This window comes from Oratosquilla oratoria, chromosome 2, assembly GCF_046742065.1.
Source record: "Oratosquilla oratoria isolate Oo_2021 chromosome 2, ASM4674206v1, whole genome shotgun sequence".
NCBI classification, from domain to species: Eukaryota; Metazoa; Arthropoda; class Malacostraca; order Stomatopoda; family Squillidae; genus Oratosquilla; species Oratosquilla oratoria.
In genome coordinates this window covers 36121997-36138983 of record NC_134778.1, presented here as the reverse complement: position 1 = coordinate 36138983, position 16987 = coordinate 36121997, and the positions used below count along the sequence as shown (strand labels likewise).

The 16987-nt window shown below is 38.3% G+C and overlaps 1 protein-coding gene across 14 annotated transcripts in view; it reads right to left on the bottom strand.

Annotated features, from left to right (window-relative positions):
• Positions 1-307: 307 nt before the first annotated feature.
• Positions 308-16987, bottom strand: part of LOC143038238 (uncharacterized) — a 204317-nt gene continuing 187637 nt past the window's right edge. For all 14 annotated transcript variants that reach the window (XM_076207280.1, XM_076207295.1, XM_076207305.1 and 11 more), the window contains 2 exons: positions 4042-4170; positions 308-3934 (listed from right to left, as the gene is read on the bottom strand). In XM_076207280.1, coding sequence (XP_076063395.1) covers positions 669-3934; positions 4042-4170 — 3395 coding nt within the window. In that variant the 3' untranslated portion in view covers positions 308-668. The remainder of the gene's footprint in view (positions 3935-4041; positions 4171-16987) is intronic.

Genomic DNA, 16987 nt, shown 5'->3' with positions numbered 1-16987 from the left:
AAATGAGAGGTAGGCAGCCAAGGCATCCAACCACCTTCACTCCCATCTCACACCCACTCTTTCCCTCTCATCTTAGCTCCTCATGGATGATGGGTCACTCGGTTTCCTGACCACTACCCAACTGAGAAGCAGTGGGCAGGAGACATGGATGACATGTAGACAGGGCAAAAATAGATCATTATATGCCACATTTTATTAATAATGCTACTCCTACAAATGCAGGTTCCTCATATAGCTATACTTGTATTGAAGAGTATTTTCTATAGGTTAATATCTAGGATTGTTAATCTTTAATAAAACATGTACACACTAGTCCTTTCCATTTATTTTAAAAAGAATAATAAATTTTTTGTGTGAACCCTTTTCAAAGTAAAAGTATATTGAGAAATCACAGAAAGTGGTTTAAATACAATCCAGAGTAAGGCTAATGCCTTTGGTATATAGGTTATAACTCCAGGTCTGTATAACAATCACCATAATACTCATTCCTCAAATTTCATCTTTTACAGGAAAACATCTCATAACCCATGCTGTTTAAGTTGCTGCAGACTAGCTTGGAACAAAAATATAAACTACAGATATTATTCACTAAATGCATTCACAAAATGAGCCTGCACAGGAAATGTATATCCTTGAATGAAATGGTATTCATACTTTATTTTTTTCCTCTACATGGGCTCAGGGATGATCTTGTTGCTAGCATAGGCAACTGGGATGACTGTACTCCACACATCAACTGGCAAGTGATCTTGCATGAGTGCATACAGACTTGCATTGGTAGTTATAAGACTGAACCTTCGCATCAAGCTCTCCATATCTTTCATTGACACTGTTTTTCTATTCCTTATGGATACAAGAGCTTCTAAATCAAAGAACATATTTGCAAAGAACTGTTCACTCACTTCCATTGCTGCATCCACAGTCTCTTTTTTAATATAACCTCTAGCAAAGTGATTCAATACCTCTTTTGTTTTTGAAGCACTCAAGGTTTTCTGAGGGTCTTTCTTTACCTTCTGAGTAGCCTTTGGAAGTCTAAAGACATGTTCTTGATTAGTATGACTACTCCTCATGAGATCTTGCACTGTTGGTACATGACGGAGTGGTGCGTGGGATGCTTTTGCAAGATTCTTTAGGAACTCCCTCATTGTCAACTGTTTCAAGTTTTTCTCCTCAGATGTTCTTCCACTACTTAATGATTCTGCACTAGCATCTGGTCTTCTCAGTACAGATTGACTTCCAGATTTATTTACATCCTTTGGTTGTGATTTCTCCGAGATACAGTTTAATTCCACATGATTTCTATCACTAACTTGTTTATTTAAACCATAAGAAAGTACTCCCAGTAAATTATCATCATTTGTCAAATCAGAAGATTCCACAACATTTCCCATGGACAAGTTGGGTTCTACATTCTCTTTATTTATAATGTCAGATTTAATCTGAGCAGAAACTACATCATGTACTACTTCTATGTCATTTGGTTCTGGTTTTTTTGAATGAGAAGGTTCTGCCTCACTTTCAGCCTGATTTAAAATTTCTTCATTGGATTCTATGACTTTGACTCTTTCCGTTTCCCTCAATTTCATATCAATGTATTTTAGTACATTGTCAATGGAAGCCTCTGAAGCAATCACTGGAGAATCTTGCTGTGCCTGTCCTTGTGTAACAGTTGAATCTGCTTCTTCCATGGTTTGTGTGTCTGGGACTACTCGAATATTTGTTGATGTGCTTTCAGGAGTTTCAACCTTCATTGTCATATTTTCAGTGGACTCAGACTCCATGACCTGAGGAAATTCAGATGCTGCTGGGGTTGGACTTACTAAACTACCTTCTTTGTAAGTTTTTTGTGACAATGAACTTCCATCATCTTCAACTAAGTCTGGTGGTGCATGTACTTCTGCTTCAATGACCAAATGTCTCTTAGTAAAAACTGTATTTCTTGATCCAGCTCTTCTATGGAATGATTCTGAGCCAGACATCCTTTCCCTTCTATGGTTTCCTGCCTTTGGTGATGGAGAGATGTGTGCAGTCTGCTTACTGGGTTTTGGTTTCTGGGTTAATGTAGTCCTGGGTGTAGTTTCCTTTCTAGGCCTTCCTCTTTGTGGGGTTGCAGATTTGGGAGTAATTTTCTCTTTAGAACTTCCTCTCTGAGGCATTGTAATGTTAGAACTATTGCCTTTTCCAGACTTTTGCGGAGTTTCCATGCTAGGTGCTTCCTGTGGTGATATGCTATCAGACATATCAGCTTCCCCTCGCTTACCTCTTTTGGGGAGAGTCTGAATGGGCGTTTCTTCTTTTGGGGTCTTTTTCTTAGGTGACCAAGGTTTGTGTTTGGGCCTTTTCTTCAGGCTCCGTGATTTAGGACTTTGATTATCCGTTCCTCCTGGGGTCCCTACTGGTGATGCAGCAAGATTCTTCTGTGGTGTTACAGTGCATAGGGTATCATGGTTCATGGGCATCACTTTATCAGATGATATAAGATTGGTTGCATCTGTAGCCACTGTTCCATAGTTCCCAAATGATACAGTGTCTACTACCTCTTTACTTTGAACTTTATCATTTAATGGTTCCTTTTCACTTTTTGAGGAAGAAATTGCTTCCCCCACTGGCCTGATACCTCCGTGTGCAAGGTTATCAATTGACTTGCCTATTTCTTCTTCCATTCCTGAATTCCCTGTGTCAAACTCCATTACTCTAAATGGAAGAGAGTCAAGACTGTCAGCTCTATTTTCTTCATTTTTTTGCTTTTCTTCTTCCTCAAAGCCAGTTCCATTTTCATCTGCCACAGTATTGAAATCACTGATGATACTTTCCAAGAGATCAGAGTTAGTTATGGCAGTCTTTACATCTAAAATAGCAGGTGGACCCCCTTTTGTATCTGCATCTCTAAATCCTAGAGGAGGTGGAATGCTATCATCTTCAACTTCCAATGATTCCAAATTATCAAGATGTCCCTCCACCACTTCTGGCACAACTGAGCCTTCCTGTATTCCTGGTATAGCTACAGGTTTGTGTGTTCCTGGTGTAGCTCCTGATCTTTCATGTGGTTCTGATGCATCCAACAGCTCTGGTTGTGGTTCTGGTACAACTGATGGTCCTGGCTGTGCTTCTGGTGCAACTGATCCTGCTAGTGGTGCTGGTACAGCCATTGGTGTATCTTGTGGTTCTAGTACAACTGCTGGTACTCTTTGCAGTTCTTGTATATCTGATACTACCATGTTTTGTGATGCTTCAAATCTTTGTTGATGTACACTGTCCCGAGTATTTGGTACTGCAAGTATTTGTGCACCTTCAAATCCTGGCTGGAAGACTGGGCTTTCTTGGGTTTCTGGAATTAATTTTATTTCCATTTCTGCCAGTTTTTTGTTCTGAGATGATGATACTAGCCCAATCACTGTTTCACCATCCAAAACATTATCCTCATCTGAAGTTGATGATATGACTTCATCATCATCTGCAATATCTACATCATTTTCCAAGTTCTTACTCCTTGTTTTCTCAATATCTTTAGTTTCAGTACCACTAGAGTCTTGGCTATCCCATGTGTTTGGCACACTTTCTTCTTTTGATGGCTTGTCAGCTTGGGAACCTTGCTCTTGATTCAATTCTTCACTAACACTGGGAGATAATGGTTTTCCTGAATGAAAACTCCTCTGTCTTGCACCCTCTTTCTCTTTTTGGAGTAATTCCTGTGTGAGATTCTGCAGATGTTCATGGCTTAACTCCAGACCATGTAATGCTTTATCCATCAGTCCACCAAGACTTTGTCCTTTCTTGGGACTCTCATTAATTACATCAACCAAAGAAACTTCTAATCTCCTTTTACTCACTTCCTCATATGGAGAATGCTTGTTTACACTTGACAATGCTTGTGAACTAGAATATGCCTTTTTTGGACTCTTCTCTGCTTCTGTTCTGGATTTTGGTGGTGAGACTGAAAAGTTTAATGGAAGTAGTTATGAGCAAAATGAACAGGGTCTTGTAAAGTATCTTCCTTCAGATCAATATGTAACAACAAATATGGAAGCTGTTTCCTCTTACCTGGAGATATGTCCATGACATTGTCAGCAACATAACTGAAATCTTCATGATCAGCTCTATTAATATTCAATGATTGATCTTTGGATAGCTGAGTTCCTATTCTTCCTTCTTCACTGCTTTCACTTTCAACTATGATGAAAGAAAATATCAAATGTCTTGTTGGAAAATATGAATATTGTTACAGATATTCAGATATATGAACCTGTACTTATTTTTTCAGATCTATGACGTGTCATTGTCACCATAGCTGTTTAATATGTACATAGGGTGGTGCAAGAGGTAAATGCAAAGGTAATGGCAGGGGACTGAAGACAATTAAAGAAAATGGAGAAAAGTGGGAGGTAAGCCAATTGTTATTTGGTGATGATACTGTGGTTGTGGCAGGGTCAGAAGGGGAGTTAAAGGAGTTAGTGAAGGAGTTTGGGGAGATATGCAATAAGAGAAAATTGAAGGAAAATATGGGTAAAAGTAAGGTGATGAGATGTACAAGGGGAGAGGATGGCAGTAAGATGGAAGGAAGTCTTAAAGGAGAGAAGCTGGAAGTGGATAGCTGTTGTTGTTGTTGTTGTTGTTGTTCCCTAGACTGTCTGTCCGAGCAGTCCCGTCTCCCCAAGGAATGCCACAGCCGAACCTGGGTTTTCAAACAAATCCTTTATAGAGTGTATGTTGTGTTGTTTGCGTGCATGATTGTGTATAATGCAGTCTTCCATTATGTGTTGTATGGTATGGGGTGAAGTGTTACATCCTGGGCAGCTGTTCACAATGCAGTCATCCAGCCTCTTCTGGTAGCTTAGAAGTGCTGGGTGGTGGCTGCACCGCAGTCTGGCCAGGTGGACTCTGTCCTTTCGTGGGAGAGAGGATTCAGAAGGGTGGATATCAGGGGATCTGGCATGCAGCAATGTGTTGTCTTTCAGTGTGTTAATGGAGCAGTGAGTGATATGATTATGTTTCCGGGAGCTGGTATTTGGTGGTTGTGGAGGAAGAGAAGAGAGTATCTGTGTGTGATACAGGTCTTTGGGTGTTGTTTTAATGTTTCTTGGTGTGTGTGTGTGTTCTGCTATGTAGTGTAGTGGGTGTGATGTGTTTGTGGTGGCTGCGGCAAGTGTTTGTGTGCCTCTCATGTCCAGGTGGTCCTTAACTTTGAGGACTTTTGTTTCATGGTGTAAATGGTCTGTAGGTGTTGTATTTGTGCAGCCTGTAATTGTTTTTAGGGCTTTGTTTTGTATGATTTGAAGGGTGTTGTGGTGCGTCTCACTGATATTAGGAGCCCATGCAGGACTCGCATAATTCATCACTGAGCGTATGCATTGTTTGTATATTGTTGTATAAGTTTCTTTTTTTTGTCCAAATGTTGTTCCAGCGATTGACTTAAGTGCGTTAAGCCTAGGTGTGCATTTGTTTTTTATGTTTGTGATGTGTTGTTTGAAAGACATGGATGTATCGTATGTTACACCAAGAATTTTCGGTGTGTTTGTGTGTGGTATTAGTGTTGTTGATGTAGAGATGAGGTATGTATTTGTGTTCTTTTGTCCAGTTGGTGAGAAGTGTTGCTGTAGATTTGGTTGGAGCTATTTTAAGTCTGTTTGTGATGAACCATGTGTTGAGTGTATCAAGGTATGGCTGGATTATTTCTGCAGCTTTGTCTGTGTTACGATGTGTGCATGTGATTGTTATGTCGTCTGCATAGGAAGAGATTTGTATTTCTGAGGTGTCTGGTGTGGGTATGTCATGCATGAATAGATTAAAGAGCGTGGGGGATAGAACAGAGCCCTGTGGTACTCCATTCTTAATGTTTCTGATGTGCGATGATTGGCCATTATATGACTCATAAGCATTCCTACCTGCCAGATAATTGGCCAGCCATCTTTTGGTGTTATTGTGCATGTCCTGGAGCCACAGCGTCTACCCCCCAACCCCAAGAGTTGGGGGCCAAACGGCAGCAACCAGCCCTGGCCACTGGCTCTACGCTGGTGGCACTGATCCCCAAGAGGAGCTACGACTGCCTTGGGAGTACCACAGTGGATAGCTGTAGGTATTTGGGGTTGTATGTGACAGGAAAGGGAGTGGAGGTGAAAATATATTGTAGATTGAAAGAAGCAAATAAATGCCTTGGGGGATTAAAAAGTGTCATGAGAAATAGGTATCTGGAAATGGATGCAAAGAGGAGATTATATGAAAGAGTAATTGTGCCAATGACAATGGGGCAAAGATCTGGAATTTAAGAGAAAAAAAGAGGAAAAGCTGAAATGTGTTTGAAATAAAATGTCTCAGAAGTATGGTAGCAGTTACAAGGTTGGATAGAATGAGAAATGAGGTGATGAGAAGAGTGGGGGTGGAAAAGGAGATGGCAGATAGGGTTGATGAAAGAGTACTGGTTAGTTTGGACACATGGAATGAGTAAAATAAAATTAGTAAAAGAAGTGTGGAAGGTAAAGGTGGATAGAGTGAACAAGATGGGACAACCAAGAATGAGCTGGATGGATGGGGCGAAAGGGGCTTTGAGCAAGAGGGAAAGTCTATTGAGCATGGAAAGGAGAAGGCAGGAGATAAGGGTGAGTGGAGAATGGCTGAGTATGGATGATACTGTGATGCTAAGATGGGAGAGGATGGGGATGGGGGAGTGTAGGGAGTGTTATATGTGAATGATATTTTGACGCAGCCCAAAGGGATTTCTCCCCATCTTCTCTTTTTCTGCATGTGGGGGCAGACGGGGGGTCACCAATTAAGTGAAGCAGCCTTGTAGTGGATGGGAGTGGGTATATGGCTTTTGACTTGGCTACCTCCTTTATACAGGGAAAAAAGTCATTGGTATATAGATAGATGACCTATTACCCTATTTGGATGGTCACCAACCTAACAACACTGGCTGGGTTATTCAACCCCAAAATTAGATTCTCTTGGATGGATTACCGTATTTGACAGCTTATAAGACGTACCTCAATTTGGGCAGGCATTGAAAAAATTAAAAAATTAATTAAACAAATAAATAAATAAATGGGTTTAATCAGGTTTCTTGGCAAATTGTATTACAACTTATAAGCAATTGTTATTTCTGTAACTCCATTATGTTGGGGTAAAAGAATCTGGAAATTTCAAACTTCCATGATTATTCAATCAACATTATATTGAGTAAATACTGTGCAGACTGCCACCATGACCTTATGCAGCTCTCTTCACTTATAAACTCTTTGTTTTGTTAGGTAGCAACTTTCCACAAAAGTAAGTTTCTCATGAGCTTAACTTTTGCTGAGCATGTAAAGTAAGAATGATAAAAGATAGGCACAATTTCAATTAAACAATGTTAAACAACTGTATGAAGGATTGTCTTACCTCAAGGATCAATGGCATTATACAAAGGAAATGCAACAAATCTTGCACATGTCATCAGGTTTGGTGTGCAACCAAACTCTTTCTCTAGTTTATTGGTGTTGTTGTTGTCATTTCCTAGACTACGGCTGAGCAGTCCTGTCTCCCTGAGGAGTGCCACAGCAGGGATGGGGTTTTCCCACATATCCCTTCTAAGTATACATTGTGTTGTTAGCATGCATGATTGTGTACAGTGCAGTATTCCATGATATATTGCATAATATGGGGTGGAGTGTTACATCCTGGACAGTTGTTGTTGTTGTTGTCATTCCCTAGACTATCTGTCCGAGCAGTCCCGTCTCCCCAAGGAATGCCACAGCCGAAACTGGGTTTTCAAACAAATCCTTTATAAAGTGTATGTTGTGTTGTTTGCATGCATGATTGTGTATAATGCAGTATTCCATTATGTGTTGTATGGTATGGGGTGAAGTGTTGCATCCTGGGCAGCTGTTCACAATGCACTCATCCAGCCTCTTCTGGTAGCTTAGAAGTGCTGGGTGGTGGCTGCACCGCAGTCTGGCCAGGTGGACTCTGTCCTTTCGTGGGAGAGAGGATTCAGAAGGGTGGATATCAGGGGGTCTGGCATGCAGCAATGTGTTGTCTTTCAGTGTGTTAATGGAGCGGTGAGTGATATGATTATGAATATGTTTCCGGAGGCTGGTATTTGGTGGTTGTGGAGGAAGAGAAGAGAGTATCTGTGTGAGATACAGGTCTTTGGGTGTTGTTTTAATGTTTCTTGGTGTGTGTGGGTGTTCTGCTATGTAGTGTAGTGGGTGTGATGTGTTTGTGGTGGCTGCAGCAAGTGTTTGTGTGCCTCTCATGTCCAGGTGGTCCTTAACTTTGAGGACTTTTGTTTCATGGTGTAAATGGTCTGTAGGTGTTGTATTTGTGCAGCCTGTAATTGTTTTTAGGGCTTTGTTTTGTATGATTTGAAGGGTGTTGTGGTGCGTCTCACTGATATTAGAAGCCCATGCAGGACTCGCATAATTCATCACTGAGCGTATGCATTGTTTGTATTAGTTTCTTTTTGTCCAAATGTTGTTACAACGATTAACTTAAGTGCATTAAGTCTAGGTGTGCATTTGTTTTTTATATTTGTGATGTGTTGTTTGAAAGACATGGATGTATCGTATGTTACACCAAGAATTTTCGGTGTGTTTGTGTGTGGTATTAGAGTGTTGTTGATGTAGAGATGAGGTATGTATTTGTGTTCTTTTGTCCAGTTGGTGAGAAGTGTTGCTGTAGATTTGGTTGGAGCTATTTTAAGTCTGTTTGTGATGAACCATGTGTTGAGTGTATCAAGGTATGGCTGGATTATTTCTGCAGCTTTGTCTGTGTTACGATGTGTGCATGTGATTGTTATATCGTCTGCGTAGGAAAAGATTTGTATTTCTGAGGTGTCTGGTGTGGGTAAGTCATGCATGTATAGATTAAAGAGCATGGGGGATAGAACAGAGCCCTGTGGTACTCCATTCTTAATGTTTCTGATGTGTGATGATTGGTCATTATATGACACGTAAGCATTCCTACCTGCCAGATAATTGGCCAGCCATCTTTTGGTGTTATTGTGCATGTCTGTGTTATACATTTTATTTGTTAGGTTGTGAAGGATAGCATCAAAAGCTTTACTAATGTACAATGTTATAAGAAGTGTTCTGTGGTGGGGCCTATCTGAATTGATGCCATCTAAAATTCTTTGTGTGAGGTTTATCAGAAGAGTGTTTGTGGAGTGTAGTGGCTTAAAACCGTGTTGTGAGTCAGCAAGGGGAATATGTGGTGTGACAAGTTGAAGTATTAGGCGTTCAATGACATTAGAGGGGGTGCAGAGAAGTGTGATTGGGGGGTGCGATGTTGGGATTGTTGGGTCTTTGTTCAGTTTTGGAATGGTAATTAATTTACCATGCTTCCAGATGTCGGGTATAGTGTTGTGTGAATAGCTGTAGTTTGCAATATTTGTGAGTGCGTGTATACCTTGTGGTCCAATGTGTTTTAGGTGGATGTTACTTATGTTATCAGGGCCACAGGCAGATGAGTGCTTGAGATTATGTATTGTGTGTTTTGTCTGACTGTCTATCAAGGGTGTATAGTCTGAGTCTGTGGGAAAGTCTTTCTTATGTCGAATAGTGCGTCGGTCGTCAGGGTGAGAAGTGAGATGGCTTGTCTGTGCAAAATGATTTATGAGTGTGTTTGCTTGTTGTCTGTTTGAGGGTAGATTGTCTGTTGTGATTATTGCTGCGTGAGAGCGTGTTGTGTTACTGTTGGATAGTGTAATGCTGTTGAGTGTTTTGTACAATTTGCTGGTGTTTGTTTTGTGACCAAGTGTATTGATAAAGTTTTGCCAATTTTGTGTTTTTTGTTCGTGTATTTTATTGGCAATCACAGTGCTTAGTGTTTGTATTTGGTCTGCTATGTTTTGAGGGATAGGTGTGGGGGTATTGTGTTTAAGTGTGTCTTGTTGTCTGATGAGGCCTTGGATTTCTGGTGTGAAGTTGGGGTTGTGTGATTTTCTGTTGCCTCTAGGGATGTATCTCTTTTCTGCGTTTTGTATAATTGTATTAAAAGTGTGCACAGCATTGTTTATGTTTGTAATTGGTGTACTGTTAAGTGTTTCAAAATGTTGTTCTGTCTCTTCAGTAAAAGCTTCCCAGTTAGCTCTCTTGTAATTGGTGTATGTGTGTCTGTGGCCAACTGGGGTGCATCTTGTTTTGGTGGTGATGATGATTGGAAGGTGGTCAGAACCAAGGGTTCCGACCACTCTCCATGATGTTTTTGGGGTTAGGCAGGGGGAGCAGAAGGTGATATCAGGAGAGGAGGGGGTGTATAGGGCTTGGTGTGGGATATGTGTATGATTATGTATGTTGTTCATGATAATCAATGAGTCAAACTGAGTCTGTATATCAAGCCCTCTGTCTGTGTCAGGGTTGTCGACATACCAGGCAGACGACTTGGCGTTGAAGTCACCACCCATGATCAGGCTAGTTGGCTAAATTGAGGCCTGAAGGTGTTTGGAACTGTGGGGGATGATTGGGTGGGGAATGTACATGTTAACTATTGTCAGTGTTGATTTGTTGCCTGTGCGGATTCGAATGGATTGGATTTCTGTAGTGTTATCTGTGGTAGGGAGAATTTTGGTTGTGGCACTTGTGTCCACAAAACAGATGGAGTGGTGGATCAGGGTGATGAGTCCACCGCCATTGCCGTCGGTCCAGTCTTGTCTGATGGTGGTGTAATTATGAAATGGTGTTTTGTGTGAGTGTCTTAGTTTTGTTTCTTGTATAATTGCAATGTGTATGTTGTGTTCTTTAAGAAAGTGTTTGAGTTCATGTTTTTTCATGTTAATACCGTCAATGTTGTGTTGTAATATGTTGATGTGTATTTACCTAGTTGTAATATACGGGAGGGGAGCTATGCTCGTGGTGACCCGTCTTTGTATCTCTCCGCATCAAGTTTTATCTTAAAATCTTGTATAGTGTTAGCACATACTGTTTTGTTGTCTAATTTGTTCCATATATTTATCGCTCTGTGTGGGAAACTTCCTTTTCAAGTTTTTTCTATAACTATCTTTTTTCAAAAAAATTTCCGTGTCCTCTTGTTTTACCGTTGTCCCACATTAATAGGTCGTTCCTGTCTAAAACTTCCATTCCTTTCATTATTCTGTAGATAGTTAGCAAATCTCCTCTCTCTCTTCTTTGTTCCAGAGTTGGTAGGTTCAATTTGGATAGTCTTTGCTCATATGTTAGTTCGGCGAGTGTCGGTGCTAGTTTTGTTGTCGCTCTTTGTAATCTTTCTAGTTTCTTAATATTCTTTTTGGTACTGGGTGTCCAAAGTGATGCTGCGTACTCGAGTTTTGGTCTTATTAGTGTAGTAAGTATTTTCCTTATCATTTCTTCGTCCATATAGGTAAATGCCACTTTGATTGCTCTCAATAAGTTATAGGTTTCTCCGAACATTTTGTTTATATGCTTATCTGGTTTCATGTCCTTTCCAATCATCACTCCAAGATCTTTTTCATAGTTTGTTTTATTTATTTTTTCTTCCCCAACTCTGTAATCTTTTGATATTCTATTTTTACTCTTTCCAAATTCCATTATGCTGCATTTCTTAATATTGAATTTTACTTCCCACTTTTGAGTCCAATTCCATATTGTGTCCAGATCTTGTTGCAATGAGTTGCAGTCCTCTTCCGTTTTTACCTTCTTAAGTAATTTTTCATCTGCAAAAAAAATTATATAGCACTCCACGCCTTCATTCATGTCATTAATGTATACAGCAAACATGTGTTCTGTATGTGTTGTATGTTGCCGTTTGGGGTTGAGGTTGGGGTGTTAATGGGGAAGGTATAGGATCTGAAGTAACAAGGAAGGTAGAGGAAGGTATAGTTGGTAGGGTCTTCTTTGTTTCCCCCTTTATATATAGGTACTATATTTGCTATTCTCCAATCTTTTGGAACTTTTCCTTCTTTCAATGAACTGTTTATTATGCTATGTATTTTGTCTGCCAGTTCATTCCTGCATTCTCTCAAAATCCAGTTTGCTATTTCATCTGGTCCATGCAATTTTCTGACATCAAGATTACTCAAGTGTGTCAATATTTCATTCCTTGTTACTTCTATTTCTTTCATAGGGGGGGGGACTTTCTCCTCCCATTCGATATCACTAGCTTGTATGTTCTCCCTTGTAAACACCGATTTAAAATGCTTTTTCATAATTTCTGCCATTTCTATTTCCTCTATGTATTCAACTCCTTGTTGTAGTTTCTCTAATTCTTGTTTGCTTTTCACTTTGTTATTTACAAATCTGTAAAATAGTTTTTGTTAGTCTTTACATTTTTCTATGACATCTTTTTCGTATTTTCTTTTTTCTTCTCTGCACACTTGTACATATTCATTTCTATAACTAGTATATATTTTCCATTTTTCAGGTCTTTTGTCTTTTTTCCATTTTGTCCAAGCTTTATCTCTTTTGTCTTTTAACTCCCTACAACTTTTGTTGTACCAGCACTTTACATATTCTTTTTCTTGCTTTTGTCTTGGGACATACTTTTCCACTCCTTTATAAATTCTTGTCAAAATATTCCATTTCTCTTCCACTGTTGTTTCCTCTTTGTATATTCTTTCCCAGTCTTCTTTTTGAAAGAATTCTCTTATTTTATCAAAATTTGTTTTTTCATACATCAATCTTCCTTTTCTATATTGTTCATTTCTTTTTATGTATTTTTCCTCATTTAGTTCCATTTCAACCAATATGTGGTCACTTTTACTTATTGGTGTCTTATATTCAATATTTTCCACTATTTCAGGTTCTGATGTGATTATTAGGTCCAGTCTTGATGGTTCTTCTTCATTTCTATACCTAGTGTTCTCTTGAATCCATTGCATCATTATATGGTCAATAATCATATCTAGTACATTTCCCCATGAGTCGTCTCCACCTTTTACTGTCATCTCTTCCCAGCAGACTTCTTTACAATTAAAGTCACCCATTATAACTATTTTTCCTCCATCTTCCATTATCTTATTTAATGTTATCTTTGTCTTCTAACATACTTTTATGTTCTCTCTCTTCCCACAAGGCTGTTTTAGGAGGCACATAATTTAGTACAAATTTTCTGCTCTTCCTATCTTTGTCTTCCGCTTCCATCATAATCATCTCTACTCTATTTTTTCCATATGTGACATTCCTCACATTTATATCCTTCTTAGTCAGGAACATAACTCCACCTCCTTGTTTTACCTCTCTGTTTCTAATCCAACAATTATATGCACCATGTCCTGCACTGTTGGGTTGTAGTGGACCTTTCAATTTTGTCTCCACAATTCTCATTATGTCCGGTTCTTTTTCTTTCAGGTAATCATTCAGTTCGTTCAAGCCTGTTATTAAGCATCTATATTTGTGTAAGACATTTTCAATTTTCTGCTACTTCCATCGTGTTTTCTGTTCTTCCGTTTTTCTCTGCTATGTACCATTTTCTCACTTTCATATTCTCTACTCTCCAACAGAATTTCTTTTTTTCTCTGTTCTTTTCTCGTTTTTTTTTTCCCTTAGCTTGCCTTTTTGCTTTCTCATCCTCTCTTTCCTCTTTATTCATTTCTCTTTTTATCCATCTGTTTAAATTGTTTACTGTTTGCTAGTTTCCCTGTTTTTGCTAAGATATTCTCTGCCGTTGTTTGTGACCTGAATTTGATCTTAATTGGTCAGATCTTATCTGTATTGTATTTCCCTAGTCTATATATTTCTTCTATTTCTTTCCCTGTTTCTGTTCCATCTTCTTAAACTACTTCCAATATCTTATTTACTTTCTCCTTCTCCTTTATTCTTGTAGTCCAATTTGTATTATACTTCTCTTCCATCCCTAATATAATTATACATTTCCTTTTATCTGCTAAGTCTCTCACTATATTCTCTTCCTCCCTCATCACTTTAATAATTGTGTCTTTAGTTTGATCTTTCATCTGCTGTGCTACTATATCCTTAAATACAATTTTGTTATTCTCTTGGACTTTTTTCCATCCCTGTACTTCCTTTGCTATGGACTCGTTTTATTATTCCTCTTTAATTCTTCATTCTCATCTTTTACTTCTTTTAACTGTCTTTTTAATTCCTCTATTTCTTTAGTTAGGGTTTGGTTCTCCTTTAACTCTTCCAATTTATCAACTCTCTGCACTATCCGTGTAAGTTGACCAAACCTACTCTCCCAATGTTCGGTCATTTTCTCTAGTTTTTCTTCTAGACTTGCTAATCGGGGGAGGTTGGCATTCCCCCTCATTAAATCCATGGAAAATATTATTTTCTCTTTCCATTGTCTTGTTCTTATCTATATTTCTAACCTTAATGCTTTTACTGATATTTTTGATTTCCTCTGTGTCGTCAGCAGACCTCTTGTTTATATTTTTTCTGCTGTCAGGGGGAGCCCATTCGTCTCCCTCATTTCCTTCCATTTCCCACAGTAATCCCTCCCCTTCTCCCCTTTCCACTACACCATGAGCTTTCCCCTTCCCTACTAATACAAAAAGGTACTCCCTCGTAGTTGAAATCCACGAAAATTGCATTTTTTCCAGAGTTTCAATCTTCGCTGTCAATCCAACGATTGTGTATTTACCTACCTAGTTGCATTTTACGGGAAGGGGAGCTATGCTTGTGGTGTCCCGTCTTCATATCTCATTTGATCTAAACTATTCTTAAATTCGTGTATTGTTTTTGCACACACCCACACCACTTTCTCATCTAACTTGTTCCAACTGTCTATTACTCTGTGAGGAAAGCTGTTCTTTTTCAGATCTCTTCTATAGCTGTCTTTCTTGATTTTCTTTCCATGTCCTCTTGGATTTCTATCATCCCATTTTATCAGATTCTCTCTATCAATAATTTCTATGCCTTTCATGATTCTGTAAATAGCTATCAAATCTCCTCTCTCTCTTTGTTGCTCTAGTGTCTGTAGTTCAAGTTTTGCTAGTCTCTCTTCATATGATAGTTTTGAGAGTGTTGGTGCCAATTTTGTAATTGCTCTTTGTATTATTTCAATTTTTTTTATACATTTTTTTTTGTACTTGGTGACCACATCGTTGCTGCATATTCCAATCTTGGTCTTATCAGAGTTATTAGAATTTTCTTCGCCATTTCTTCATCCAGGTATGTAAATGCAACTTTGATTGTTCTTATTAAATTATAAGTTTCTCCAAAAATTTTATTTATATGTTTCTCAGGTGACATATTATTCATAACAATGACTCCCAGGTCCTTCTCATTTTCTACTTTTTTTATTCCTTCTTCTCCCAATTCATATGATCCTGTTATTCTGTTTTTGCTTTTTCCAAATTCCATTATACTACACTTTTTAGTGTTGAACTCCATCTCCCACTTCCTACTCCATTCCCATACTTTATTTAGATCACTCTGTAGTGACTCACAATCTTCCGTGTTCACTTTTTTTAATAGTTTTGCATCATCTGCAAAGATCGTATAACTTTCAATTTCTTCATCCATATCATTAATATATATAGCAAACATTATTGGGACCAGAACTGTTCCTTGTGGAACACCGCTTATTACTTCATCCCATTTTGAGTGTTTGTCTCTTATCACTACTCTCATTTTTCTTCCTTGCAAAAAGTCTTCCATCCATCTAAGCAGTTTGCCCTGTATTCCTCCTTCAGTTTCTAATTTCTTAAGCAACTTCTTATGTGGTACTTTGTCTTGTATTCTATTAGCCTTGAATAGAAACATATTAAATTGGTGATGCATGATCGTCCTTGTCTGAATCCAAATTGCCTTGGATTTAGCACTTTATTTTTCTAAACATTTTACCCATCTACTTTTGATCATTCTTTCACGTTTGCTATTGTACTTGTTAGAGAGACTGGGCTATAGTTGGTAGGGTCTTCTTTATTTCCCCCTTTATATATAGGTACTATATTTGCTTATTTCCAATCTTCTGGAACTTTTCCTTCTTTCAAGGAACTGTTTATTATGCTATGTATTTTGTCTGCCAGTTCATTCCTGCATTCTTTCAAAGTCCAGTTTGCTATTTTATCTGGTCCATGCGATTTTCTGACACCAAGATTACTCAAGTGTTTCATTATTTCATTCTTTGTTACTTCTATTTCTTTCATAGGAGGGACTTTCTCTTTCCACTCAATCTCTTCAGGTTGTATGTTCTCCCTTGTAAACACGGATTTAAAATGCTTGTTCATAATTTCCACCATTTCTATTTCCTCTGTGTATTCAACTCCTCCTTGTCTTAATTTCTCCAAATCTTGTTTGTTTTTCAGTTTGTTGTTTACAAATCTGTAAAATAGTTTTGGTTGATCTTTACATTTTTCTATGACATCTTTTTCATAGTTTCTCTTTTCCTCTCTGCACACTTGTACATATTCATTTCTATAACAAGTATATATTTTCTATTTTTCAGGTCTTTTGTCTTTCTTTCATTTGGTCCAAGCTTTGTCTCTTTTGTCTTTTATCTCCCTACAATTTTTGTTGTACCAGCACTTTACAAATTATTTTTCTTGTTTTTGTCTTGGGACATACTTTTCCACTCCTTTTTTATACATTTTTGTCAAAATATTCTATTTCTCTTCCACTGTTGTTTCTTCTTTGTATATTCCTTCCCAGTTTTCTTTTTGAAAGAATTCTCTTATTTTATCAAAGTTTGTTTTTTCATACATCATTCTTCCTTTTCTATATTGTTCATTTCTTTTCATATATTTTTCCTCATTTAGTTCCAGTTCAATCAATATGTGGTCACTTTTACTTATTGGTGTTTTATATTCAATCTTTTCCACTATTCTAGGATCAGATGTGATTATTAAGTCTTGTCTCGATGGTTCTTCATTTCTATACCTAGTGTTCTCCTGTATCCACTGTGTCATTGTATGTTCAATAATCATCTCGAGTAGAACATTTCTCCATGAGCCATCTCCACCCTTTACTGTCATCTCTTCCCAGCAGATTTCTTTGCAATTAAAGTCGCCCATCATAACTATTCTTCCTCCATCTTCCATTATCTTATTTAATGTTATCCTTGTGTCCTCTAACATACTTTTATGTTCACTCTCTTCCCACGAGGCTGTTTTTGGAGGCAC